Consider the following 23,267-nt stretch of genomic DNA (forward strand, 5'->3'; position numbering starts at 1 on the left):
ACTGTTAATACCAATGAATATATCCATCATTCCATCATCCCATACACCTGTATAATACCTACTGTATTATGTAACGCGCGAAGCGGAGCGCTCACGATTGCGCTCCAATGAAAAAAGATTTAGTACATTTCCTAATACGAAATCCAATATGAGTGAAAGAGAGGGTTTTGCCAGAGCCCTGCGCGTGAAACAAAAGATTTTCTATGGAAAAGTAGCAAAATTCGGAGCGCCGCACCCGCAAACGTTGCCGGTTCGTTTTCACCGCCAGGCAGGACAGCGATTGCGCGCGAGGTTGCCAGTTACCACTTCTATAATATAAACAAACACTCGAGTCAACTTCAATGCACGCGCGCGATTCATGCAATTTTCTAATTAAAATTATAAAATACGTGTTGAAATAGCCTGTAGTTATCAGTATTACTTGTGAGTGTTAAAATGAACAATAATTATAATGTGGCGTTCATTAAAAAGTGTGATAAAACGTTACAAATTCGGCTTGAATGTAAAGCTAAGGGACCGCCACGGCCTGAACTTGATCTTACGCAAAAATGTACGACAAAAACGAAAACATATATACGCGTGTGTTTAAATCTGAACAATATGTGAAAACACCGTGGTTGTGTGGTTGTGATGAAAGCAACAAACTATTTTGTTTTCCGTGTCTATTATTTAAAGCGGGCGCGGCCGGCGGAGGTGAGAGTGCTTGGACTGAAACGGGCGTTGACGACTTAGCTCATCTTTCAATCAAGATGAAAAAACATTCACAATCTCGGTACCATTTGTTGAATGAACTGCAATTGGCGTCTATCGGTCTTGTCGCTTTAAGTTATAGATATTTTTGCACACCAAAAAGAAAGACGTATCACGTATGCATTTTCTTTATAAGTAATTTTTTTGATAAATTGTACTGCTTTACACCATGTATTTTCAGTGTTTTATTTCAAGTGAACACCCATAAAATTTTGTCACGAGCCGCCTCTGCTGACCACTAAGGTTGTTTTTTGAAATTCATATATTATCATGCACTTAATCTTATCTCTTGAACTAATTGCATATAAATGCGAAGAATGGATATTTTTCTTAGTAATATATATTTATTAATTACATCCTTACATATCTACTTATAAAGAACACTACTTAACATTCTTTCCGGTATTTAATCCGTCAGGCCTCGGATCACAGACACAATAGAAAATCTATTGTGTCTCGGCCCGATCGGGCCGCTCGGTGGTCAATGGGTTAAAGACAGAGTTTATTTCATCAGTAAATAAAGAATATAATCTTTTCTATTCTTTATAAGTTTATATAGATAAAGAATATTGAAAACAAACAAACATGAAGATTTTTTTACGTTTCATTTTATCCTATGACTTATGTATGTAATTATTAGTAAAAAATATAATTATACATACACGTATAATAACAAAAGCGTTTAATTGAAATAAAACCATTTCTTTTCACTGAGATGTTCTATTCAAAGATACTGAGGTAAACGACACGTCAAGAGTTACCCTGCGGCCTTAGCAAAATAGCACACGATGACTGCACAAAGCAAAGGGCGTACACTAGTCTAGTAGTTTTAATATTAAATAATGTCATGGGGTAAATTAATGCCACTTTGTGGAACAAAACATATGGAAAAGTATATCGAAATTGTTTAATGTCTAGCCACAGAATACTTAGAGTAGGTAACGCCTCTAGCGATAATTTATTGAGAAAGGAAATGCTCGTACAGTTTAATTATAGGTTTTTCATTTTAAATTTTAATGATTCGATTCTTAGCTATTTAATAGCATAAAATATATCCGTTCTTTCCTTTTCAATAGGTAATTCATTCAAAATTCTAAAACGTAGTAGAGGTTGACCACATCAGTCTCTGCCGCTGATGGCTATTATTTGAAACGCGGGCGCTTGTTATTTTAATTAAGTGATCTAAACTTTAATTTGCTGCAGAAAGTACTATGTACAAAAGCAAAGGGTCATCTCACCATATAACTTAATACTTTTTTGCAAACTTACGACACGGATAATTATTATTCCTTGGTATAATATTTCATGCAAACATTTCACCTTTGTCATCTTCCATATTATATATTCACACCTATTTAGTGACGTATTTATTTATATATACTGATTGCGTTTTTAATACCATAACACTATTAAAGTAACGCGGGTATCTTTTGAATATACTATCACCACAGTATTTTCCCATGGAATTTTTATTGTGTGTGGTACATTATCCTATTAATATAATAAATGTGAAAGTTTGTAACGATGTTTGTTACTCTTTCACGCAAAAACTACTGAACCGATTACAATGAATTTTAGCACACATATAGAGGGTAACTTGGATTAACACATAGGATAGGTTTTATCCGGAAATCCCACGGGAACGGGGACTATGCGGGTTTATCTTTGAAAATGCGGGTGAAGCCGCGGGCGGAAAGCTAGTGTATCACTATTTTTAGGTCAGACTTGACACACAAGAAGAAGCAATGCTTCCGGTACATCAATATAAGTTCTTAAAAAGGCTTTTTGATAATTTAAGGGTTTCATTCAGACTTAGAAAGCTAAAGAAGCTAACTTATTAGCTGCTCTGTGAATAACATTTAAAAACAAACATTTTGTTCATTCATTGCAAATCTTTTATTGTTTTGTTTGTTTGTTAACACATGAGCTATACTTAAAACCTCATTCTTGTATTAGTAATTAGTACACTATTTGGAAATATATTAAGTGGATAAGCTCGCAGTAGTGGATACAATATCCAATTAAATAGGCGATAGTATGGCTACTTACCTCCAATAAATCCTATTACAGGTTAATTGCAGTTATCAGTTCCGAACTTAGAGATAATAATAGTGTTTTACTGAAAGCAAACACAATAGAGTTATAAGTAAATATAGTACCTACATAATTAATAGAACATCTATGTATAAAAATTATGAGTTAAACTGCTCATTGATTTCAAGAAAAACTTATTCAAAAGGTTAAGTTCAAATATATTTCGGTGAGTATTAAAAAAAGACCGTGTGAGAGCACGCGTGTCAGAAGTGGAACTTCTTTAGCAAGATTAAAAGATACCCTAATCAAAAATGAAAACATTCCATCATCTAATGAATCTTTTATTGCTTCCTTTAGCTTAGCATCAATAATTCATGATAATAATTAACACAAATAGGCATAACAAAAGAACTACGACCTATCATTTGTTTCGTAATCTCCACGTGACCGTTTACATAACACACGCATTCATATCTACGTCACGTCCCCTTGTTAACACATAACGTATTAGCTTGGAATTCCTTGTTTTTCCTCCCCAGAGTTAAGTCCGGTATAATTCTTGTAGATAATTAACTCGTTGATTTATGCCTCGCCTGCCCGGACATTTAGTTCTATCACTTTTATTTGTTGTTCTCTTGATGAAGATTCGTGGGTTGGGAATGTTAAAAATAAGTCTTAGTGTCTGTGTGGTTGTCATGGTAACGGATGTTGAATCGAGGTCGGGGCTATAATAATTATTATTGGTTTAGAGGGATCTTGTATCTATTAAAATTCGTTGTCTTTTTGGAAATTATAACTATAAATGTGAACACCAGAAAGTAGTGGAACGTAAAATGCATTTCACGGATTTTAAACGCAAATAAATCAGGCATTCATTTATCTAAATAAAATAATATAATATGACAGCAATAAGGTATATTCTTTCATAACATAAATCTTTTTGTTAGTAAGTCCTCGATAATTAATAAGATTATTTAGGAAGGAAAATGAGTATTCCACGCTGCGCTCAAGTTGTAAAGTTGAACAAAGGTGAGCGAATTTTTCGAATTCATTATATCATTCCTTCCTATCAGGATCTTTACACACTGTTGTTTTTAATATCTAAAAAAATACTTATAAATTTTATAACATACATTTTCATCGCTAGTTTATAGATAAACATTGCTTCATCTCTTGGTCTTTTGGATTAACAAAATTCACGAAAAAAAAAATTGTCATACTTATTGAAGTGAAACTTCAATAAATATGACAATTTTTTGAAGTGAAACTTCTTTAGGCGAGTTGAGAGTAAAATTTCAAGGTAGCTTCACGGCAATACCGTAACGTCATGCAGTAAGGCGACGATTTTGGTATCTTTGAATCTTGCCAAAGAAGTTTCGCTTCTGACACATGTGCTTAAATTCAATTAGATTCTAATCCCGTCAAACATTATAATAATAAATAATTGGCTAATTAGTTACAATCCATTTCAAAATTGACTGATCAAAACTCATTTATAATGGTAATAATTCATTATCATATTATTTGTTAATAAATCATTTGCATCTGATCCATCCACAATACAGGTTTAGGATTACTTATACTAATACCATTGATGATTTGAAATTATTTTAGCAAATGTATCTATATTTAATTTATTGTATAGAAATTTAACAGCATGATAGATTGTAGCTATTGGCTAGGATTTGTCTTTACTGTGAGAGCGTTTAAATTAAATAAATTGATGAATTGTTTAGAAACGATTTAGTGTTTGTTTTTAGTGATTGTGTCTTTATTATAAAAGGGATATTTCAAAAAATGTTTAGAATTATTATTAAAAAATACAGGATGAGCTATGTGGTAAGTTTGCAACAAGACTTGTGTTAGGTTTCATAAAAAAATTGTGGATTAAATAAGTTGTGATGTTTAAGTTAGTTTTGCTATCTTTATTTTATTTCACTTTTTAAAGAGAATTAATTGTTTCTATTAATATAACAAACTATTCTAATGTTGCCCTCGTCGCACTGAACTGTACTATTTGTGGTAATAGATAAAAAATAACAAAGAGAGAGTTTCATAGCGTTATTCCATTAGTGTTTATACTTACTCTTTAAGTATTAAAAACAGTGTCTATAAAAGTATCAGTTTAAACCAACAGTGCGCAGAGACCCTATTAAATTTAGTTCCATTCGATATCTCATTTTTCCTTATTCAATTTGCTGACACAGCATCTTAGGAGATGAGTCAGAGGCACCTGCAATGCAATTCGGTTTTAGACGATTGTGAACGTACAGTTGCAGGAACTTTTTAAATTCTTATCATTTTAAAATCTTAACCTATTACCCATACATATAACGAACTTATCGACATTTTCAGATTGGCAGCGGTTTGACCCGACCTTCCGTTACGTATGCCTTACAGTGTATAATTGTAATTTGTAACTTGCATATGGGAAGGGATATTTCCTGAAATAAAACAATTTTATTTTATTTTTTATTTATAATAGGTATATTTGTTAGTTATTTAAGTATTAAAATAATTGCACAACTGTGCATTTGCAAAGAGGTCTTCTTATTTCCTATAATGGTTATCTAAAAGAAGTTAATGTCACAAAAAATTGTTGCTACTGCCCATTAAAGAGCTGGGTCTCTCCATTAACATTACCCTTCAAAAAATAATTTTATTCAACCTTATAAAAGTACACAAAAATTTTATATAAGTTTTAAATAACAAAAAATTATCCCCCAAACTGCCAGCTCGATATAGTTTTATTTAAAATCAAAATGGCCGCCATTTCACAAACTACACAACTGGGATCATCGAGACAGTACCATAAATTGACCTTTACGAGTAATACATCCAATCGAATGGGGCACATTATACATTATTATACACAATTAAATTCTACACATGACTGTTTAGATAAGATTTAGGACTGATCTTTTGAACACTAAATTTGTGTTGCTTCTCTATGAATAGAAGGCATATTGTTAGGTTAGGTTAGGTTAAATGATTTTAAAGTTATTGAAAAAGTTAAATTCAACGTTTCATATAAAGCTGTCTTTATTTATAGATACTAATATATTAATAAATCAATTTTATCCTTTAAAAAAGTAAATATACATATTATTATAATTATTATATTGAAAAAGCCTGCTTGCCTCCCGAACTATATTACTGATAGAAACAAACTTAATAAAAAAAATGTGTGCGTGTACTAGTGTACACACGTAAGAAGTGAAACTTCTTTATATATTTTTCAAAAAATAATTTACTATATGCAACTTTACAGAAATACGTCGAATCACGCGTGGTAGGGATAAGAAAAAGATGGCGCGTAACGGAAAAATGTCACGCGTAAGGAAAAATGTTACACTAAATTTTTTTCCAACCCCGATAAAGAAGTTTCACTTTAATAAAAAAATGTTGTGTGGTTTTATGAAACCACGGTAAAAGTGAAACTGTTCGAACGGTTCCGAACACTGCTTTGTGTAGCGCATGTCGCGTGACGGTCGGCTGCCGAGTAGGTATACCTACTCGGCAGCCGCGATACACGCGACATGCGCTACACAGACCAAAAAGTTTGAGACGATGTAATAAAAGTTTCACTTTAAAATCTTTCAAAATAGCTTTTAATAACCAAAACAATACTGGTATCACTATATTATAACATCACAAGATAATATTTTCTAGACAAATAAAAACTTAATAAAATACAAGCGGTCAAGTGTGACCTAGATACTATTTTGAAGCGATCCGTATGTTAACTTTATTATTTATACTACTTTTATTTATTGAAATAAATGCAAAAATACAGGTACGGTATATTAAAAGGTAAAAAATGCCTTACGTTATTTCCCACATTTCCTTTTTACTTAGAGTAACCAAAGAGTTTACATTTGAATCCAGGAAAGCTTTTGTACGAAATAGAAATAAATAATTTTAAATGATTTAATTTATTCATATTTGTTGTAGGACACCTTACAAATTCGATGACCATCGCAAAGTTTTTAACCTTTATTATCATATTTTAATGAGATCAACATAATCTCTATATTATAAGGGTTTAAACATTGTAGTTACAGAACCCTAAAACATTTAAGACTACGCTCGAGTGGTTCTTGATGTAATTCATGAAAATGAAAATTAGGATCGTCTTTATTACATAAAACAATATAGTATCCTATTTATTGCTGAGATAGCGATTTATTATAACAAATCGATATTGAGATTTGAATTCCAGAACATGTTTATTTACATACAAAGGTATAGTATAAAACTTGCTGCTAAATCTATATATTTGTCAAGTAAAAAGTATAATATGCTACTACAAAACTACAAAAGGATTATTCAGAAATATTTTACTTTTCCTATATATTTAGAATAGAATAAAGCGCGTCACACACGGTGAAGATACTATAATATTTTATCTTAAGATACTGTTATATTTTATATTACAGTATCTTAACGCATCCGGTATCAGCGTTCGGACCATCATTTTTCTTTTTGTCATTGCGTACTAAGACCCCTGTAGAACCGCCATCCTGTTACAAATGACGCGAAATTTTGTGGGTCATTTGTAACAGGATGGCGGTTCTACAGGGGTCTTAGTACGCAATGACGAAAAGAAAAATGATGGTCCGAACGCTGATATCGGATGCGTTAAGATACTGTAATATAAAATATAACAGTATCTTAAGATAAAATATTATAGTATCTTCACCGTGTGTGACGCGCTTAAAGTTTAAAAGTTATAAATAGTTTCTAGAAGTATGCAAGTCGCCGTCCCAGCTGTATTACTGCTTTGTTCATTTACTTTATATAAGAACAGCAAAAGAAAATGCATAAACATTGGCACATTATAGCGAAAGGCAAAAGGCAAATTACATGAAATTGGGGTAAAGAGCTAGTTTCATCATATCGCAAATGGGCCATAAACGACGGCGCCAATACATTATATATATTATTACATATGCCAAATATTGGACATATGTTTCGTATTTATGTTGGGACGCTAGATTTTTATTCTTTTCGCTATTTCTCACGTAATAAGGGAACGTTCTGTCAAGGGTATTGGGCCAAATGAGCCCATTTGTATGGAAATATTACGAATTTGGTTTGTTTGAAAATATATCGGATTCTTATGTTGTAGTTTGAGCGTTGCTGAGATTGAGTTTCGACTGTATTGTAATAACTGTTTTGTTTTCGACGTTCTCGTTTGAAGATTGTGAAATTGTGAATGTTATTTCGTGGCTAAAAGTTGATATGAAATGAAATGTGATCTTAGAGTAAAATATTGTGTATTGTATGTATAGGATACGTTTATAAGGGTCAATATTATTCAGAAATGGAAAAAAGAAAATATACATATAAAAGCAAATACATTTGAGCAACTTTCACATGGAGTGATATTTAACATTCTTTGACGACAATTTATATAATTATTACATCATATAGCTGTATCTATTTACATTGGTTTTAATTTTAATAACATATTTATAATTTAATGTTCATTGTGTGTGTTGAAATATTTTGAAATAATATCACTGTTTCTGATAATCTTACAATCATTATAATAGTAACTACTCTCCCAAAATTATTAAGTGAAACAAGCTAAACTATGCACACAAAATGAGCTTGATTAAACGCACGTTATCCATATGTCAGTTCAATTCGGAAAGGGCATTAGAAACATCGCAATATATTCCCCGCCAATTTGCGAAGCGATATCGATCGGAATAATTAGCAATTACCTCTCAATCGACCATCGGGTGCCACGTAAGCCGCTTACCAAGTTTCATGTTTTACCAATACTTGATTGAAGTAGTGGAGTTTAGAGTTTGAGAGAAACAACATTTTCTGTGAGATGGTTGTTTAGAAATTGTTCGATAACTTTATGTCTAAGTAGTAAGGTTTTACGAATAAGAATTGGTTTATTTTTCTAATTATGGTTTCATCGCTTTGGAATTCAGCTAGAGAAATCATTTGTAGTTTTTACGACAGTAATATTTTATAATATTCATAGAAAAGATAAAGATAATTCTTAATCTTTAGCAAATCCAAACTCAAACATTTATTTATTTAATTAGACTTCTCCTAGAAGCACTTTTGAATCGTCGTTACATATTTTTAACATTTACCACCGATCTGCTATATTAAACTTTCATTTTTAAGTGAATGATTATATAATAATTTATTTTGTTTGATAAGCATTCTACCCAGTAACAAATAAAATGTTTGTTCAAATAATATTCTCATAAATCGCTACTAAAAATAAACAGAAAAAATTCTGTCACTATGTGAAGAAGTCACTATCTTGACAAAATGCGCAGATTCGATTGATCTTCAAACATTCAAAAACAACGTAATCAAGACATACATTTCACACAAGCTGCACGTGCCATTGAATATTGAATCAATTGCACTAAAAATTATGGAACAGATACTAAAGTTTACATCACAATATGCGTTATTGGCTTCCGATCGATAAAATCCAGCTATAAAATCCAGTATGCGAAATTTCATTCCTCCAATAGGACCATAAATAACAAACAGCATCGAATATCTTAACTTCAGAAGTTCGTATGACAAACAGGGTGGAAAGTACAAGATTTCAGAGTTCGCAATACTTGAATCGAGTTCCGAATACTTGGAGTCTGCATAGTTCGGCGATCTGCTTCGAATTTGCTAATGAATGTCGAGTTTTAATGGTGTGTGACGGTTTGTTATATTATGTTCTTGGAAACTAAAGTGAATTACAGATACTTAAAATAGACTGAATTCAGCGATATGGTGGTAAAATAAAATTTTGCACGTAAGCCATAGCCATCGTTTGACATTTTTACCGTTTTTATCTATACTAATATTATAAAGCTAAATAGTTTGTTTGTCTGTTTGTTTGAACTCGCTAATCTCAGGAACTACTGGTCTATGAAAAATTCTTTTGGTGTTAGATAGCTCATTTATCGAGGAATGCTGTAGGCTATATAACATCACGCTAAGACCAACAGCCCCCCTAGTCAAGTGGCTTTCTGTTAGCGTAGCGTTCAATAGAATAGACTACGAATGTATGAGATCTACAGCCTACGTCAATCTCATACATTCGTAGTCTATTCTATTGAACGCTACGCTAACAGAAAGCCACTTGACTAGGGGGGCAGGAGTGGAGACACGCGGGTGAAACCGCGCGGCGCAGCTAGTAAGATATAACAGTAGATGCTCGCGTCCTCTACACGCTTTTTTTAGTTAGTAAACTTGTTATAAAAATGATTGAATTCCATTCAGCAGTTCTAGAATTTAATACATGACACTGTAAGTTACAGGACTTTATTTAATACGTATACAATAAAATAATGTTAATTATTACATAAAATATATTATTACGGTAAAAAATTTCTTATCAGCATTGCACCACAGTTTTTTATATTACGAGTAGAAAAATAACAAAAAGCAAACGTTATAATCATATTTATACAAGTATAACCTTATGAGGTGGGTTTGAATGGAATGGAGGGAAAACTCATTCAAAGCCTCAGCCCTGATCCCAAACAAAAGAGGAAAGGGTGGAAAAATATGAAAAGCATCTAATATCGTCTTCTATTATTTTTTCCGCTAAAAAACTGATTTAAAACGCGGTTTATTCATGGATTAGGGTAAACCTTAAAAATAAGGATTGACGAAAAATTACCAAAAGCAATGGTAATTTCATTAAATTAATTAATTCAATGGTAATTCATTTTAAGATTTTTCTCTTCCATTTAATATATTTATATTATTTATATACAAAATATATTTATTCTTGATATAAATGTTCGTATTTTGAAACACAACGATAATATTTCAGTAGGTACCAAAAATAAAGTTCTAGTAATTCACGAATGTAAACAAAATATAGTTGGACAGTAAATACAATAGCACTCTGAATATTATAGGTTTAGTGCTAGCAAGTTGTGAGAGAATATTGAATAATATTCACATATCAAAGAACTTTGTAACTGTATCCGTCTATTTGGTGACTAGTGCATTTTATCGATACAAAGTCCTATCATAAATATATAGTTAATATATAGAGCACTCTATAAAGTTTATTAAATTATTTAAATTTTTCTTGCTTTTCTTTAATTTTCTTAAACCAACAAAGTTACTTTCGCATTAATTATAGTTCAAGTAGGTAGTTATAAATTTAAGTATAAATTTTCCCTAAACATTATTAATTGAAGTCGTAAAGTACAATATAAATAATAACGGATCTGTAAAATTTATTTCTATTCTTAGTAACTAAGTATAGACGAAATAAATAATAATGTCTCAATATTTAAAGAATTACTATTGCAGATTCTAAATATTAAATACTCAAACATTAATTTATTCAATGACTTTTTCTAGAAGCACTTTTGAATCGTCATAACATATTTTTAACATTTACCATCGATTGTTTTGAAACATTACAATCAAAATTACAAACATTTTAATTTTGAAGTTGACCGCCTCCTCGGTACAGTGGTTGACGCGTGAGCGTAACATCGAGGTGTCCTGGATTCGATTCCCGGTGGAGACGAAGAAAAAAAAGACTCGTACTGGTAGGACACTGAAGGCTGATCACCTACTTGTCCCTAAAGAAAATCGATCAGTGAAACAGATGTATAATGCGTCTGCCCCTTACCCCACTTGGGGACATGTGACTTCACAAAACAATTTTTAAGTAAAACAAACTGCATTTAAAAAGCATAGAAGAGTAGAATTGATAATTAAATCTTTAAGTTATAATCTCTACTAATTATCACGTACATCTGTCTATCAAAATGTAGATAGATTTGTGCGTTAGAATAATAATTATCTTTTTGGGAGTGAAATCGCACCAAACATTCGAGTTAAAACCATCAAATTAGTAATTTTCTTACATCCCACGTATCTACAGCGACAGAATTAGATCGTTTTTGAACTCTACTAATTACAAAACTAAAAATAACCCCTGCGTTAATTACATTGGAAAAAAGTGAACTTGTTACTGTTTTTACTGTCAAGTAAGTTTATAAATAGTATTATATTGAAGGTAGGTTTAACACATTATTATTTCGCAATAATTTCATCATAAATAAAAAAAAATCAATTAAAGTGTTCAGTGAAATTATAATCCTGGCAAACTTATAAATGAGAAAAATAGCAGCCAAGATCAATTCTAAGAATATGTTTGGTTGTTGTTTTCGCCGAAAAAGTATTGAGACCTAAATCTGGAAGAAAGAGGTTCTACAGAAAATACTGTAAAATATTGGAAAGATTAAAATTAACAATTACATATATAATATAATATTTTTTTGCAACTTTATTCCTTATTTTATCTTTATTAACTACAACATTATCTGTTAATTAAAAGTAGGACATTTTAAATTAAATAGATATTGTATAATTGAATTAAAACAATTTATATTATGTACTAATGACTTATCACATGTAAGTGTCACATATAGAACGAAAAACCTTAATATACTTTGAGCCTTATCTTCATCATTCTAAAAATGGATAAACTAAATATCCAAATAGCGTGAACGAAATTCCAGCGCATTGTAATAAATACTGTGCTCTAGTAGATGCATTATATAATACTAGGAAATAGAAAAGGGTTAAGATTGACGGCCCAAAAATTATACGATCCATGCGCCAGCCACATCTGCATATAAATAGAATGCAACGTAAACCAATTTAGGTTTTATCTCGATCGTCCTAGATCACTAAATTCCGTTTTAGATTAGTTCAAAATATATTGCGCTGAAATGTGTACTATATGAAAACACGTGGTGTGTTGCGCGGTTTCATCCGCGGGAAAAATCAAGTATTTCTCTAGCTCATGTGATAGTCTAATGTATAACCTATATTACTGTAAAGTTTCATCCGAATCCGTATAGCAGTTTTTTTGTGAAAGCGTAACAAACATACATCCACGCAAACTTATCGTATTATAATATACGTAGAATATTGTAGGATATATTATAATATTGTGACTTTAAATGTTTTTTTTCTTTTTATGATGATTGTTAGATATATGTTAGATAATATGCACGTAGGTGAAATTGAAAGATACTTATCGCCAACGTTAAAATACATTGTAAGGATCTTCTTCTTCTTATCATTATTATATAAATAAAACCGGATGTGGCATTATTTGCTATATTTTCAATAAGTATTTGTGTATAATAAAATTCTCGCGTAGGTTCATCTAAACATACACATGTTATATCTTTTTTTTTAGACTTATGTTTAACTATTAATTTGGAAATTACCAACGTAATATTCAAATTAAATAGACTGAAAAACAATTAAAAGAGTGTGTGTGAATTCCTTTTTTGAGGTATTTGACAGATACATTATTCAGTTCCTTTCAGTGGTGAATTTTCTTGGATGTGATCAGCCTTCTCTGCAATGCTGACTTATTTCTTAGATATTTCCAATCGGAAATCGAACCGTGCTTGGTTCTCTGGTCTATCCTCATATTTTGATCACTGTACCAAGGAAACGGTCTGATTATTTTAATTATGAATTCAGGATATTTGTCTATACCAGTAAGCTCATTATTTTGTATTATATATTTAATTAGCACGTGCTATTGTAATTGTTGAGCTGATTTTGTATCATAACGACCGAATGCAAATATCATAGAGACTGCAAACATTGTTTTGAATTAATATTCCCGTTTCAATAAACGATTCTAGATATTTGTTTGCAACAAATCATTTTAATTGCTTTTATGTTGCCGCTGTGAAATAATATTAATAAGATTCAATATTTAATATTACTTTGCATATTGAATAAAATGCTATTTAGCGTATAGATTAATCTTTTCGAGTGGTATATTTTTTGAAGCGGATTTGTTTTAATAATAAATTATTATGGCACTTCTCTATACAGTTTTATTTCATGAAATGATTTGGTATTATTAATCATTCAGTTTTTTCTATTCAGTAGTGAAACGGAACTTTCTATTTCATAAAATATCGCCATTAATTTTTTTAAATACCGAAATGTCAAATGCAATGTATTTGTTAGGGCCGATTTTTCAATGCCCAGATAAACAGCTAGATAGACTTTATTCTTCAGTTAACAAAATATTCAATTTTTCAATAGACGAATAGGACTTATCTATCGAATAACTACGTTATTTGAGGAATAAATCTATTTGCCGCTCCAACGGCCAGATAGCGCGCTATTCGACGGTTAGGCGTTTGAGTTGACAACTGACGCGTCAAATTTGGGATATTTTCGTATGTCATAACATAGAGCGTAGAATTATTAACAATTAAACCTCTTTCTATATAATTATTATCAATTAAAATCATATTGAAATTGGTGTTTTTGATAGTACTGATGACCATGCCAAATAGGCGAGCCGTTATGAGTTAGATAAATAATTGAATAAATCTATTCGAGGGGTAGTTATTAGACTGTTTATCTCGGGATTGAAAAATCGGCCCTTAATAGAATTAATTAATATTATCAAAATAATTTGTAGCCAACTGTCACGTAACTTATGACTTATTGCTACGAGATCTATAAACTACGTCGCCTACGACGTAGCGCCACTACGAAGTCATTGCGGTGCGTACATACATTGCTGCATATTAAACACATTACGCTCTACTAATCTTACAAACGAGACAATGTAATATGCATTAGATTTAGATTGGTGTCTGTCATTCACAAGGTCGTAATTGGATATTGCAGGCTAGAATATTTATTAGATTAAAACTGCACCATGAATAATTGTAAAATATGTAGGTGTGATTTTATTCAATGATATAAAAATAGTACCTACTTAATATTTTTATTTTCTTTTGTGTAAGTACAAGAATATCCTGTTATAACTTATAAGTTTCAGGAAAATGAATCAGGAAATTTTCAGGAATCACATTCAATTATAATTGAATGTTATTCCTGAAAATTTTCTTTTCCTTGTTGAGAATTGATATTTTCAGAAAACGATTTTGTTTATGTAAGATTATATTCTAAGTGTTAATTATAAATATAATTTTCCTTTGATCGCAGACTTATTTAGACTTATTTACAATGTCCTATAATCTACCAAAAATAGTAAAATAAATTGCCATGTAGGTATATGTATTCTTCAATATTTAATACATACATACGTATATATTGTTCGCCTCCACACTCTGCAATGTTTCCAATTGCCCACTTATATATTCCAGTGATTTTTCTATTTCTTTATTATGTTGGTCCATGCTCGTACAATGTTTTTTAATATCTTTTATCTCCGAAATACTCTTCTCAATGAGTTCGAGACGTTTATTTTGCCTAGATTCGAAGACTCCAATCATTTCTTTGATTTCATTTCGCACATAGGCACATAGGACATTGTAAATGTCCTATAATCTACCAAAAATAGTAAAATAAATTGCCATGTAGGTATATGTATTCTTCAATATTTAATACATACATACGTATATATTGTTCGCCTCCACACTCTAGCGGCTTAGGAGAAAAAATCCTTCAGCCAAATAGAAATAAAAACAAAGAGTAATAAAGATAATCGCCGACACGTTCCTGCATAATCTGTCACTCATCGTACGAAACTAAACAAGTCAATGGTACTTTAGAGCGACCCCAAATAAATACGGCCCTTAAGCTGACATCGCATATAAGGGTATGACCTCGGGTAAATAATGCCTGAAAATATGATTACATATGACCCGGCACAGGAAGTTTTTATTCAGATTGTGTGTGTTCAAAACGTCTTATAGTGTATGAGTGTCATTCAAGAGTGGGAAATGTTAATTGTATGGTTTTTGTGGGTTCCGTACTTAAAAATAATGAGACACTATATTACTACAGTCGTGTATTTTAAATTGTTAAGTAGTGGAATATGAAGTGCAGTATATAACCGTGCATCAGTAGATACATCAACCAATTATATTATCTCTTAAGTCTTATGCACTTGTCTGTTCTGAGCGAGATAGGTCATCACGGCTGAAATTTTTTAAAAGAACTACATACGAATAGGGCTCTATATTTATCTGTGTAATTAAATAGGAGATAATAAAACTGTAAAAATGTTTGTATGTGAAATAAAGATAAATCATAAAGAAAATGTACAAGCACTTTAAATGACGTAATAAGTTCTCATAAACTTTAATTAAAAAGGGCCAATATGTTTTAAGAATAGAAATAATTTCTAATAACGACGTACTTATGTAAAAGTAGGTACCGTTATCTTCACCATAGACACAGTAACTAAAATAAGAATAAAACCACAAAAAGAAACAAAAATAAGTTTTGTGAGCGCCCACTTGACGGCACCTATTGTGGACCAAGTGTTGAGTGGTGACCGACCCTTTCACATTGAAGGTATTAATAAAGATACATGACATTGGATGAAGATTCTATAGGTACATTTTAAGGTCATTTTAATATCTCTACGAAAAAAGAGGAATCAAATATTTGGCAAAACTTCATTTAGAATAGAATTATGTCCAATCAATTATAAAACCCTATCGGGACATAATTTTTCTCTAGATCCACCAAGCGGAAGACGCGGGTTTTTCTATTCAATAAATAATTACATTTATAAAGCATTTGCAAGCAATACCAGAAAACCATAATATCAAACCCTTTCAGGATCCTAGAATACAATCATGAAGTAGGTAGCAATCATAAATTATATATCAATATTGTAAAACTAGTTTAAAATGAACACCCTATTTAAAATGAAATGAAAACCCTAGCTAGAAAACCGTTTAGCAACGCAAATCATTACAGACAATATAAAATTTAATGTTTTTCTACCAAGAACTCGGCGGCGCTCCAAGTTCAAACGCTCCGAAAGTTTCAAATTTCACAGGGTGTTCTCTTTCGCGCAGCCCTAATCTAACTGGGTGTTATCACCAGTTTCGCTTGAGCGCCAGTAGGGAGCGCACGTGTGCCAACCCGCCAGGATTCTCTCGTGAAATGTGATGTTCGAAATGTTTCTGTGTTACGTAAATAATGTGATTTGATTATGAATGTGTGAGTGACGCTTGTAACAATGGTCGTGTTATTTTTTATATCTGTATTTGTTGGTAAGTTTGTTGTTGTTAATAAAATATAAGTACCTACTCTAGATATTGGTTCTCTACAATTGTTGCGTTTGACATTCAATATTCCTGTCTTACTTTTTAGTGATATTTTTATATTTCTTTTGGTATTTAGATATAAGATTCTTTGGGTGAAATTAAATTGTTTTGTAACAAATATTATCGTCAAGCTACGCGGGAATATTAGGTATTTATTAGACGCTTTACGTGAAAATGTAAGTCAAAATTAGTTATTTAACTAGAACGCCTTGAATAATACAAAACGTAACCGTAAACAGTGATTGCTCCGTATGTTGATTTGAAGTAATTAGTTGTTTTGTTATAACCCACATTTGATCAAGCACTCGCTTTAGTTAAAATTCCACTAATTACTGAAAACATTATCTCTATTAACAATGTTTCACCCGAATTGGCACTGGGTTTACATTAATTCTGAAGGAACATAATATAGTCATGGTTTTTTTATTTTTACTTTTTACTATTAACATAAATATAAAAAAACATCATGTATATATTATGTATAATTATAACGTACATAACGTTTTATTATAATATCCTTCTAATGAATTTGAAGAGCATAATATTTCATGAACTTATACGATATTATGTTAGTGTTAGGGCCGATTTTTCAATGCTTGGATAAAACTTATTCGTCGAATAATGTATAAAACTACCATTTTAAAAACGTATTCTAATTGCCCGCATTTGACAGTTTACGTGACATTTTAATATTATTATGTAGTACTTTTGGCTAGGGAGCCAGGTGCAAATTTGGTTAACTATTTCCTCTCAAGAGATAATTCGTCAGTCGCATGAGAGTATAGTATTATAAAGCCTCGTGAACGTCAGCTGGCGCTCGGTTGGGGGGGTGAGCGGTTATAGCCTCCCACGCACATAGGAAAAAAAATACATTCATTCATTCATTTCCTCTCAGCTAAAAATTTGTCAAATTGTAGCTAACCCAATATCTCAACGAAAAAAAATAGTCAGCTGGTTACAACATGGTGTATTATACGTCAGCTGGTGTCTCGAACATGAAAGTTAAATTTAAAGAAAAATTTATTTTCCGTTATTTCCTCTCAAACAAAAATTTACCTGATGATAGCTTATATGTAACTGTGGATAAATATATATGTCAGCTGGCTGTATCTTGGTGGAAAAACCGTCAGCTGATACGGGAGGCTACAACCGCTCTTCCCCCCAACCGAGCTCCAGCTGACGTTCACGGGGCTTCATAATACTATACTTTGATGCATTTTACTAATTACCGCTTGAGAGGAACTTGGTCATAAAATCTGCTGCTGGCTCCCGGACCATTTATTGGACGGATAAGTTTTATCCAAGCATTGAAAAATCGGCCCTTAATATAATAAGATTTATAGTTCATTAGCGGTGCGTCATACCTGGATCAAATATAATTATGAAAGTTTTTATTTTCGCTCCACATACTATTTTAACTAAAGTCAGAGTCAGTACAAAACTACGTAGGTTTTAGGTCACCAGATAGTTACTCGACTACGTAGTTATTTGTATGAAAAATAACCAGGTTTAAATAAGCGTGTCTGGTTTTATTTTATTACTAGCTGCGCTCCGCGGTTTCACCCGCGTGGCTCAGCTCCTGTTGGTCTGATGATGATATAGCCTTCCTCGATGAATGGTTTATATAACACCAAATGAATTTTTAAAATCGGACCAGTAGTTCCTGAGATTAGCGCGTTCAAACAAACAAACAAACTCTTCAGCTTTATAATATTAGTATAGATGTAGTGACGACGTATCTGTTAAAATTTTGAGTTTCATATCCACTATCTAAATAACAAATCTATATATACATATATATAAAACTCAACGGTGACTGATATAGTGATCTATCAACGCACAGCCCAAACCACTGGACGTATCGGGCTGAAATTTGGCATGCAGGTAGATGTTAGGACGTAGGCATCCGCTAAGAAAGGATTTCCCGAAATTCTTGCGGGAACGGGGAAAAACGGGGATGCACGTACAAAGTCGTGGGCGGAAGCTAGTTTATAATATAATGTATGTAGCCGTGCTCTACAAAACATAGACAAAACAAAGTTTCAATCCTTTCCCTTATATTTCTATTCCTTTCATGTTGTTTTGCTTAGCTGTAAAGCGTAGCGTACAGATAACAAAGTTTCACACTTATAATAATGAATTGATTTATTTCACAAGTAACTTTTAATTAATAAAATCCATACTAATATTATAAATGCGAAAGTAACTCTGTCTGTCTGTCTGTTACTCAATCACGCCTTAACTACTGAACCAATTTGCATGAAATTTGGTATAGAGATATTTTGATACTCGAGAAAGGACATAGGATAGGTTTTATCCCGGAAATCCTACGGGAACGGGTTTTTCTTTGAAAACGCGGGCGAAGCCGCGGGCGGAAAGCTAGTACGTTATATTATTATACGTATATAAACGTAATTATATTATGTCATTATCATACAGTTACGAATGTGTCTCGCATTTGGCAACTATGTTTATCTTAAATTAAGACAGTAATTGACTTTGAATTATATCTCTCTCTCTCACTCTATGTGTTTCGAGACGCTTATGACGTTATAAGATATCTCATTATAGATCTTAATAATATCAGTGAATATTTGTAAAGGTTCATTTAGCTGTAACCACAGAATACTTAATGGTAGCTTACGCTACTATAACTTAACTTTTTTACTGTAGGATGTGTTTTGGGACTTATTACTATAATTACAACATTGTTAATCTTAATATATATAAATCTCGTGTCACAATGTTTGTCCTCAATGGACTCCTAAACCACTTAACCGATTATAATAAAATTCGCACAACATGTGCAGTTCGATCCAACTTGAGAGGATAGTTTAAACATGTAGGTACCACGGGCGAAGCCGGGGCGGACCACTAGTAACTTTTTAAAGAAAGCATTTGATAATTCTTTTTAGTTTATTTTCACACTAGTTTTACCACGCGGTGCGTCTCTTTGTTTTCTCGGATAAAATTCTATTTGTGTTATCGATTCTTATGCTATCGTCGTGGAAGAAGTCACGTAAATCGGTTTCTCCGTTGCATCTTCACGCTGCAATAAGCTAACATACAGTAGATACGTTTTCACGTATATTATTAGGTTAGATATTGTAGGTTTGCTTTAAAAATGTTCAATTGTTTTTATTTGGATTTTCCGCGGAGATATAACCTATATATACATTATAAGAGAGATAATTACGATATTTTAAACTCTACATAGTATAAAACACAGTCGCTTCCTGCTTACTGTCCCTATGTAATATGTATGCTTATTGCTTAGATCGTAAAAAGTACTTCCGTAACGGATTTTCATGCCGCATTTTTATATAGAGGTAGAGCGATTCAAGAGGATGGTCGAACCAGCATCCGAACGAAGCCACTTCGAGTTTCAGTCCATAATAATATAATTACCGGTAAACCATATGAATTGATTAGTTATGTTTTGGTGTACTTGTATTTACTTTGGTCATATATTATTGTAGGTATCTCTACGTGAAATTGCTTTCACATCTGTGCAGTTAAACAACCGAAAGTTTCTGTCCGATTAAACAACCAAACATAGCTGCAATCACACTTAGAATATTAACATAGGATTCATAGGAATACTTTGCCTTTCTCGTTAACTTATTTCAATTTCACTTCTGTTTTGGTCGTAGTTTTAATTCACAGATAATTGTCGAATAACAGCGAATTAATAACATCGCAAACAAAAACAATCAAAGCGGAATTTCGCTACAGATAAATTTAATTACATTTCAAATAACAAATATTTATGTCCATTAATATTGTATCTGTACAATTGGACTTGGAGTGACATTAATTTGACGTTTAACAAATGTTTTGGCGCGTATTATGAGTGATCTGGTTGTATCCTGTTACAGATAAATAATTGAAATCAGTGGTGCAATTTATAGGTTATGTTGTGTTATTTATTTGCTTTTGTTTGGTTTGTTGGGAGCCAATGAGATTAGAGACATTGCTTGTGATGAAATTGTTTCAATTATTTCTGCATTGTATAGATAGTTAAAAAGTTATTTGGCAGAGTTATACAACGTATTTAAAATTACATCTATGAAAATAAAAGGATAAAATTAAATAGCTTCATTAATATAACGAAAATTTTGCTAGATTTATTATGTTGCTTGATCATGCAATTTCACTCCTGTCCATAAATTGAACACTTGCTACAAACATGTTATTAGATTATTTAAAATTGCAATAGCAGCTCGAATTCAAGAAATTGGTGGTGCAAACCCGTTTTTCGCATAGCAGCATCGCAGCATCTAATCTAAATCCTAATTGGCCGAAATTTCTGAGAAAATCTATAACTATTATCCACAATACATGGTACATTTAATAATTTTTATATCAGATTAGCCCGAACCCTGGGGCGAGCGGATAGACCCTAACGATTGCATGATTCGATTTTGTTTCTCTGAGGTCAGTTCAACCTCGAAAGAAATGCCTGCTAAGCGTCTAGCCATTCAAATAACTATTATAACATATTAGATATTAATCTTTAATATGAAAACTTTATGATTAAAATATATCTGTATTTATGTTTAAAACATATTACAAAAGATTTATGATTAAAATTTGTTATTCATCTAATAAACCAATATCTATTAATCTCAATTTTGATATATAAGTTATAATTTAATGCTTGTTTCATATTTCCACGAAACTAGCTGGTAATTTTAATTTTGATTTATTTTCATGACTGTAATTAGACTGACTTGGAAATTAATATTCTGAATACGACTTTAATAATATTATAACACGGGTATTTATGATTTAATTGATTGAATTTATCAATATTTATGAGCAGAAATTGTTCAATGTACCTATGGTTATCTGCTGTAATACACCACTTATTACGTAAAATAGATTGAATTTTCATATATTTTGGTCTGTAAGAATGTTTTCCCGGGCATAGCCGGTGCGAGTATCTAGGTAGGTACTATGTTATGGAGGTACGCATAGTGGTACGGAATAGTCGGTTCATGTTGTTAAGCTATTGCATAGCTTCTATCGCGGGCCTTGAGCGCGGGGACCGAATTCAGAAATTGCGTAACGAAAAACCTCACGCTCCCCACTCCGACGGACACGGAGGTGTGGCTTGAAGGCATGCTATGCAATAGCTTTACCGCGGCAGTCCCCGAGTGCTACACGTCTTTTTTTTGTTTTTCTCAAAGAAACAATGTACTGAACTTTATTCTTTTCCTTTCAGCTACAGTTGCTATGCTTATGTTATGTGTTTTAACTTTCTTACCAAAAATAAAATATATGTGTATGAAATTCATCATTCATCCTTGTGTATTTTTAATAATTTCAGTATCAATAGCTTCATAGGAAATGTTATCTCTATTATTTTATTAATGTAGGTATATATTACTATATTATCACAAACTATGCTAGGCGGCAAATTAGTATAGCTAGAAACTGTCATAACTGTCTCAAGTTAAAGCATGTGCAAGGCAATATCTTCATGAGTTCTACAGTTTAACTAATGTGAAGTAATAATTTCATCATAGTGTTGCTATGGCGCTTCATAGTATCTAAACTAATATTATAAAGAAGAAAACTTTGTTTGTTTGTTTGTTTGTTTGATTGTAATGAATAGGCTCATAAACTACTGGACCGATTATAAAAATTCTTTCGAAATTCGAATCAACGTTCAACCATTCGAAAGCTACATTATCCACGAGTAATATCATCATGCTAAGACCAACAGGAGCGGAGTAATGCGGGTGAAACCGCGCGGCACATAGGAAAGTCATTAAAAAAAATACTGTAACCAGTTTATATTTATATAACTATATACTATACTAGCTGTGCCGCGTGGTTTCACCCGCATTACTCCGCTCCTGTTGGTCTTAGCATGATGATATTACTCGTGGATAATGTAGCTTTCGAATGGTTGAACGTTGATTCGAATTTCGAAAGAATTTTTAAAAGCGGTCCAGTAGTTTATGAGCCTATTCATTACAATCAAACAAACAAACAAAGTTTTCTTCTTTATAATATTAGTGTAGATAATATTACACGTAGGTACGTGTAATTTAATAATGGGAATGAAAGTATTCTCAACCATTGTTTATAAAGATGCGTGGACAAACAATATTATTACACCGACTCCATTCAATTTTTTGTACTTGCTTATTCGGACTTCTTCTTTGTTATGTAAAAACACACCAATTAAAATATAAATGAACGTGTAAAACAAAAATATCACATATCATTTCTCTTCGAACGTCTTAAAACTATATTGGCATTTAATTACTGTCTGGTAACAAAAACGTTAATAAAAATAGCACATCAAACACACACAAAACCTTATTCAGGTGAATCAACATCATCCGTTTTATCATTGTATTAACTTTACAACCT

At 31.9% G+C, this 23,267-nt stretch overlaps 1 protein-coding gene across 1 annotated transcript in view; it reads left to right on the plus strand.

Moving 5' to 3' along the window:
- Positions 1-16,681: 16,681 nt before the first annotated feature.
- Positions 16,682-23,267, plus strand: part of LOC149906719 (uncharacterized) — an 88,569-nt gene continuing 81,983 nt past the window's right edge. The window contains exon 1 of the mRNA XM_090104830.1: positions 16,682-16,826. Coding sequence (XP_089960956.1) covers positions 16,793-16,826 — 34 coding nt within the window. The 5' untranslated portion in view covers positions 16,682-16,792. The remainder of the gene's footprint in view (positions 16,827-23,267) is intronic.

Source organism: Colias eurytheme, chromosome 8 (assembly GCF_061535395.1).
Source record: "Colias eurytheme isolate Ceu_HAF_F1 chromosome 8, ilColEury1 Martin Lab GWU primary, whole genome shotgun sequence".
NCBI classification, from domain to species: Eukaryota; Metazoa; Arthropoda; class Insecta; order Lepidoptera; family Pieridae; genus Colias; species Colias eurytheme.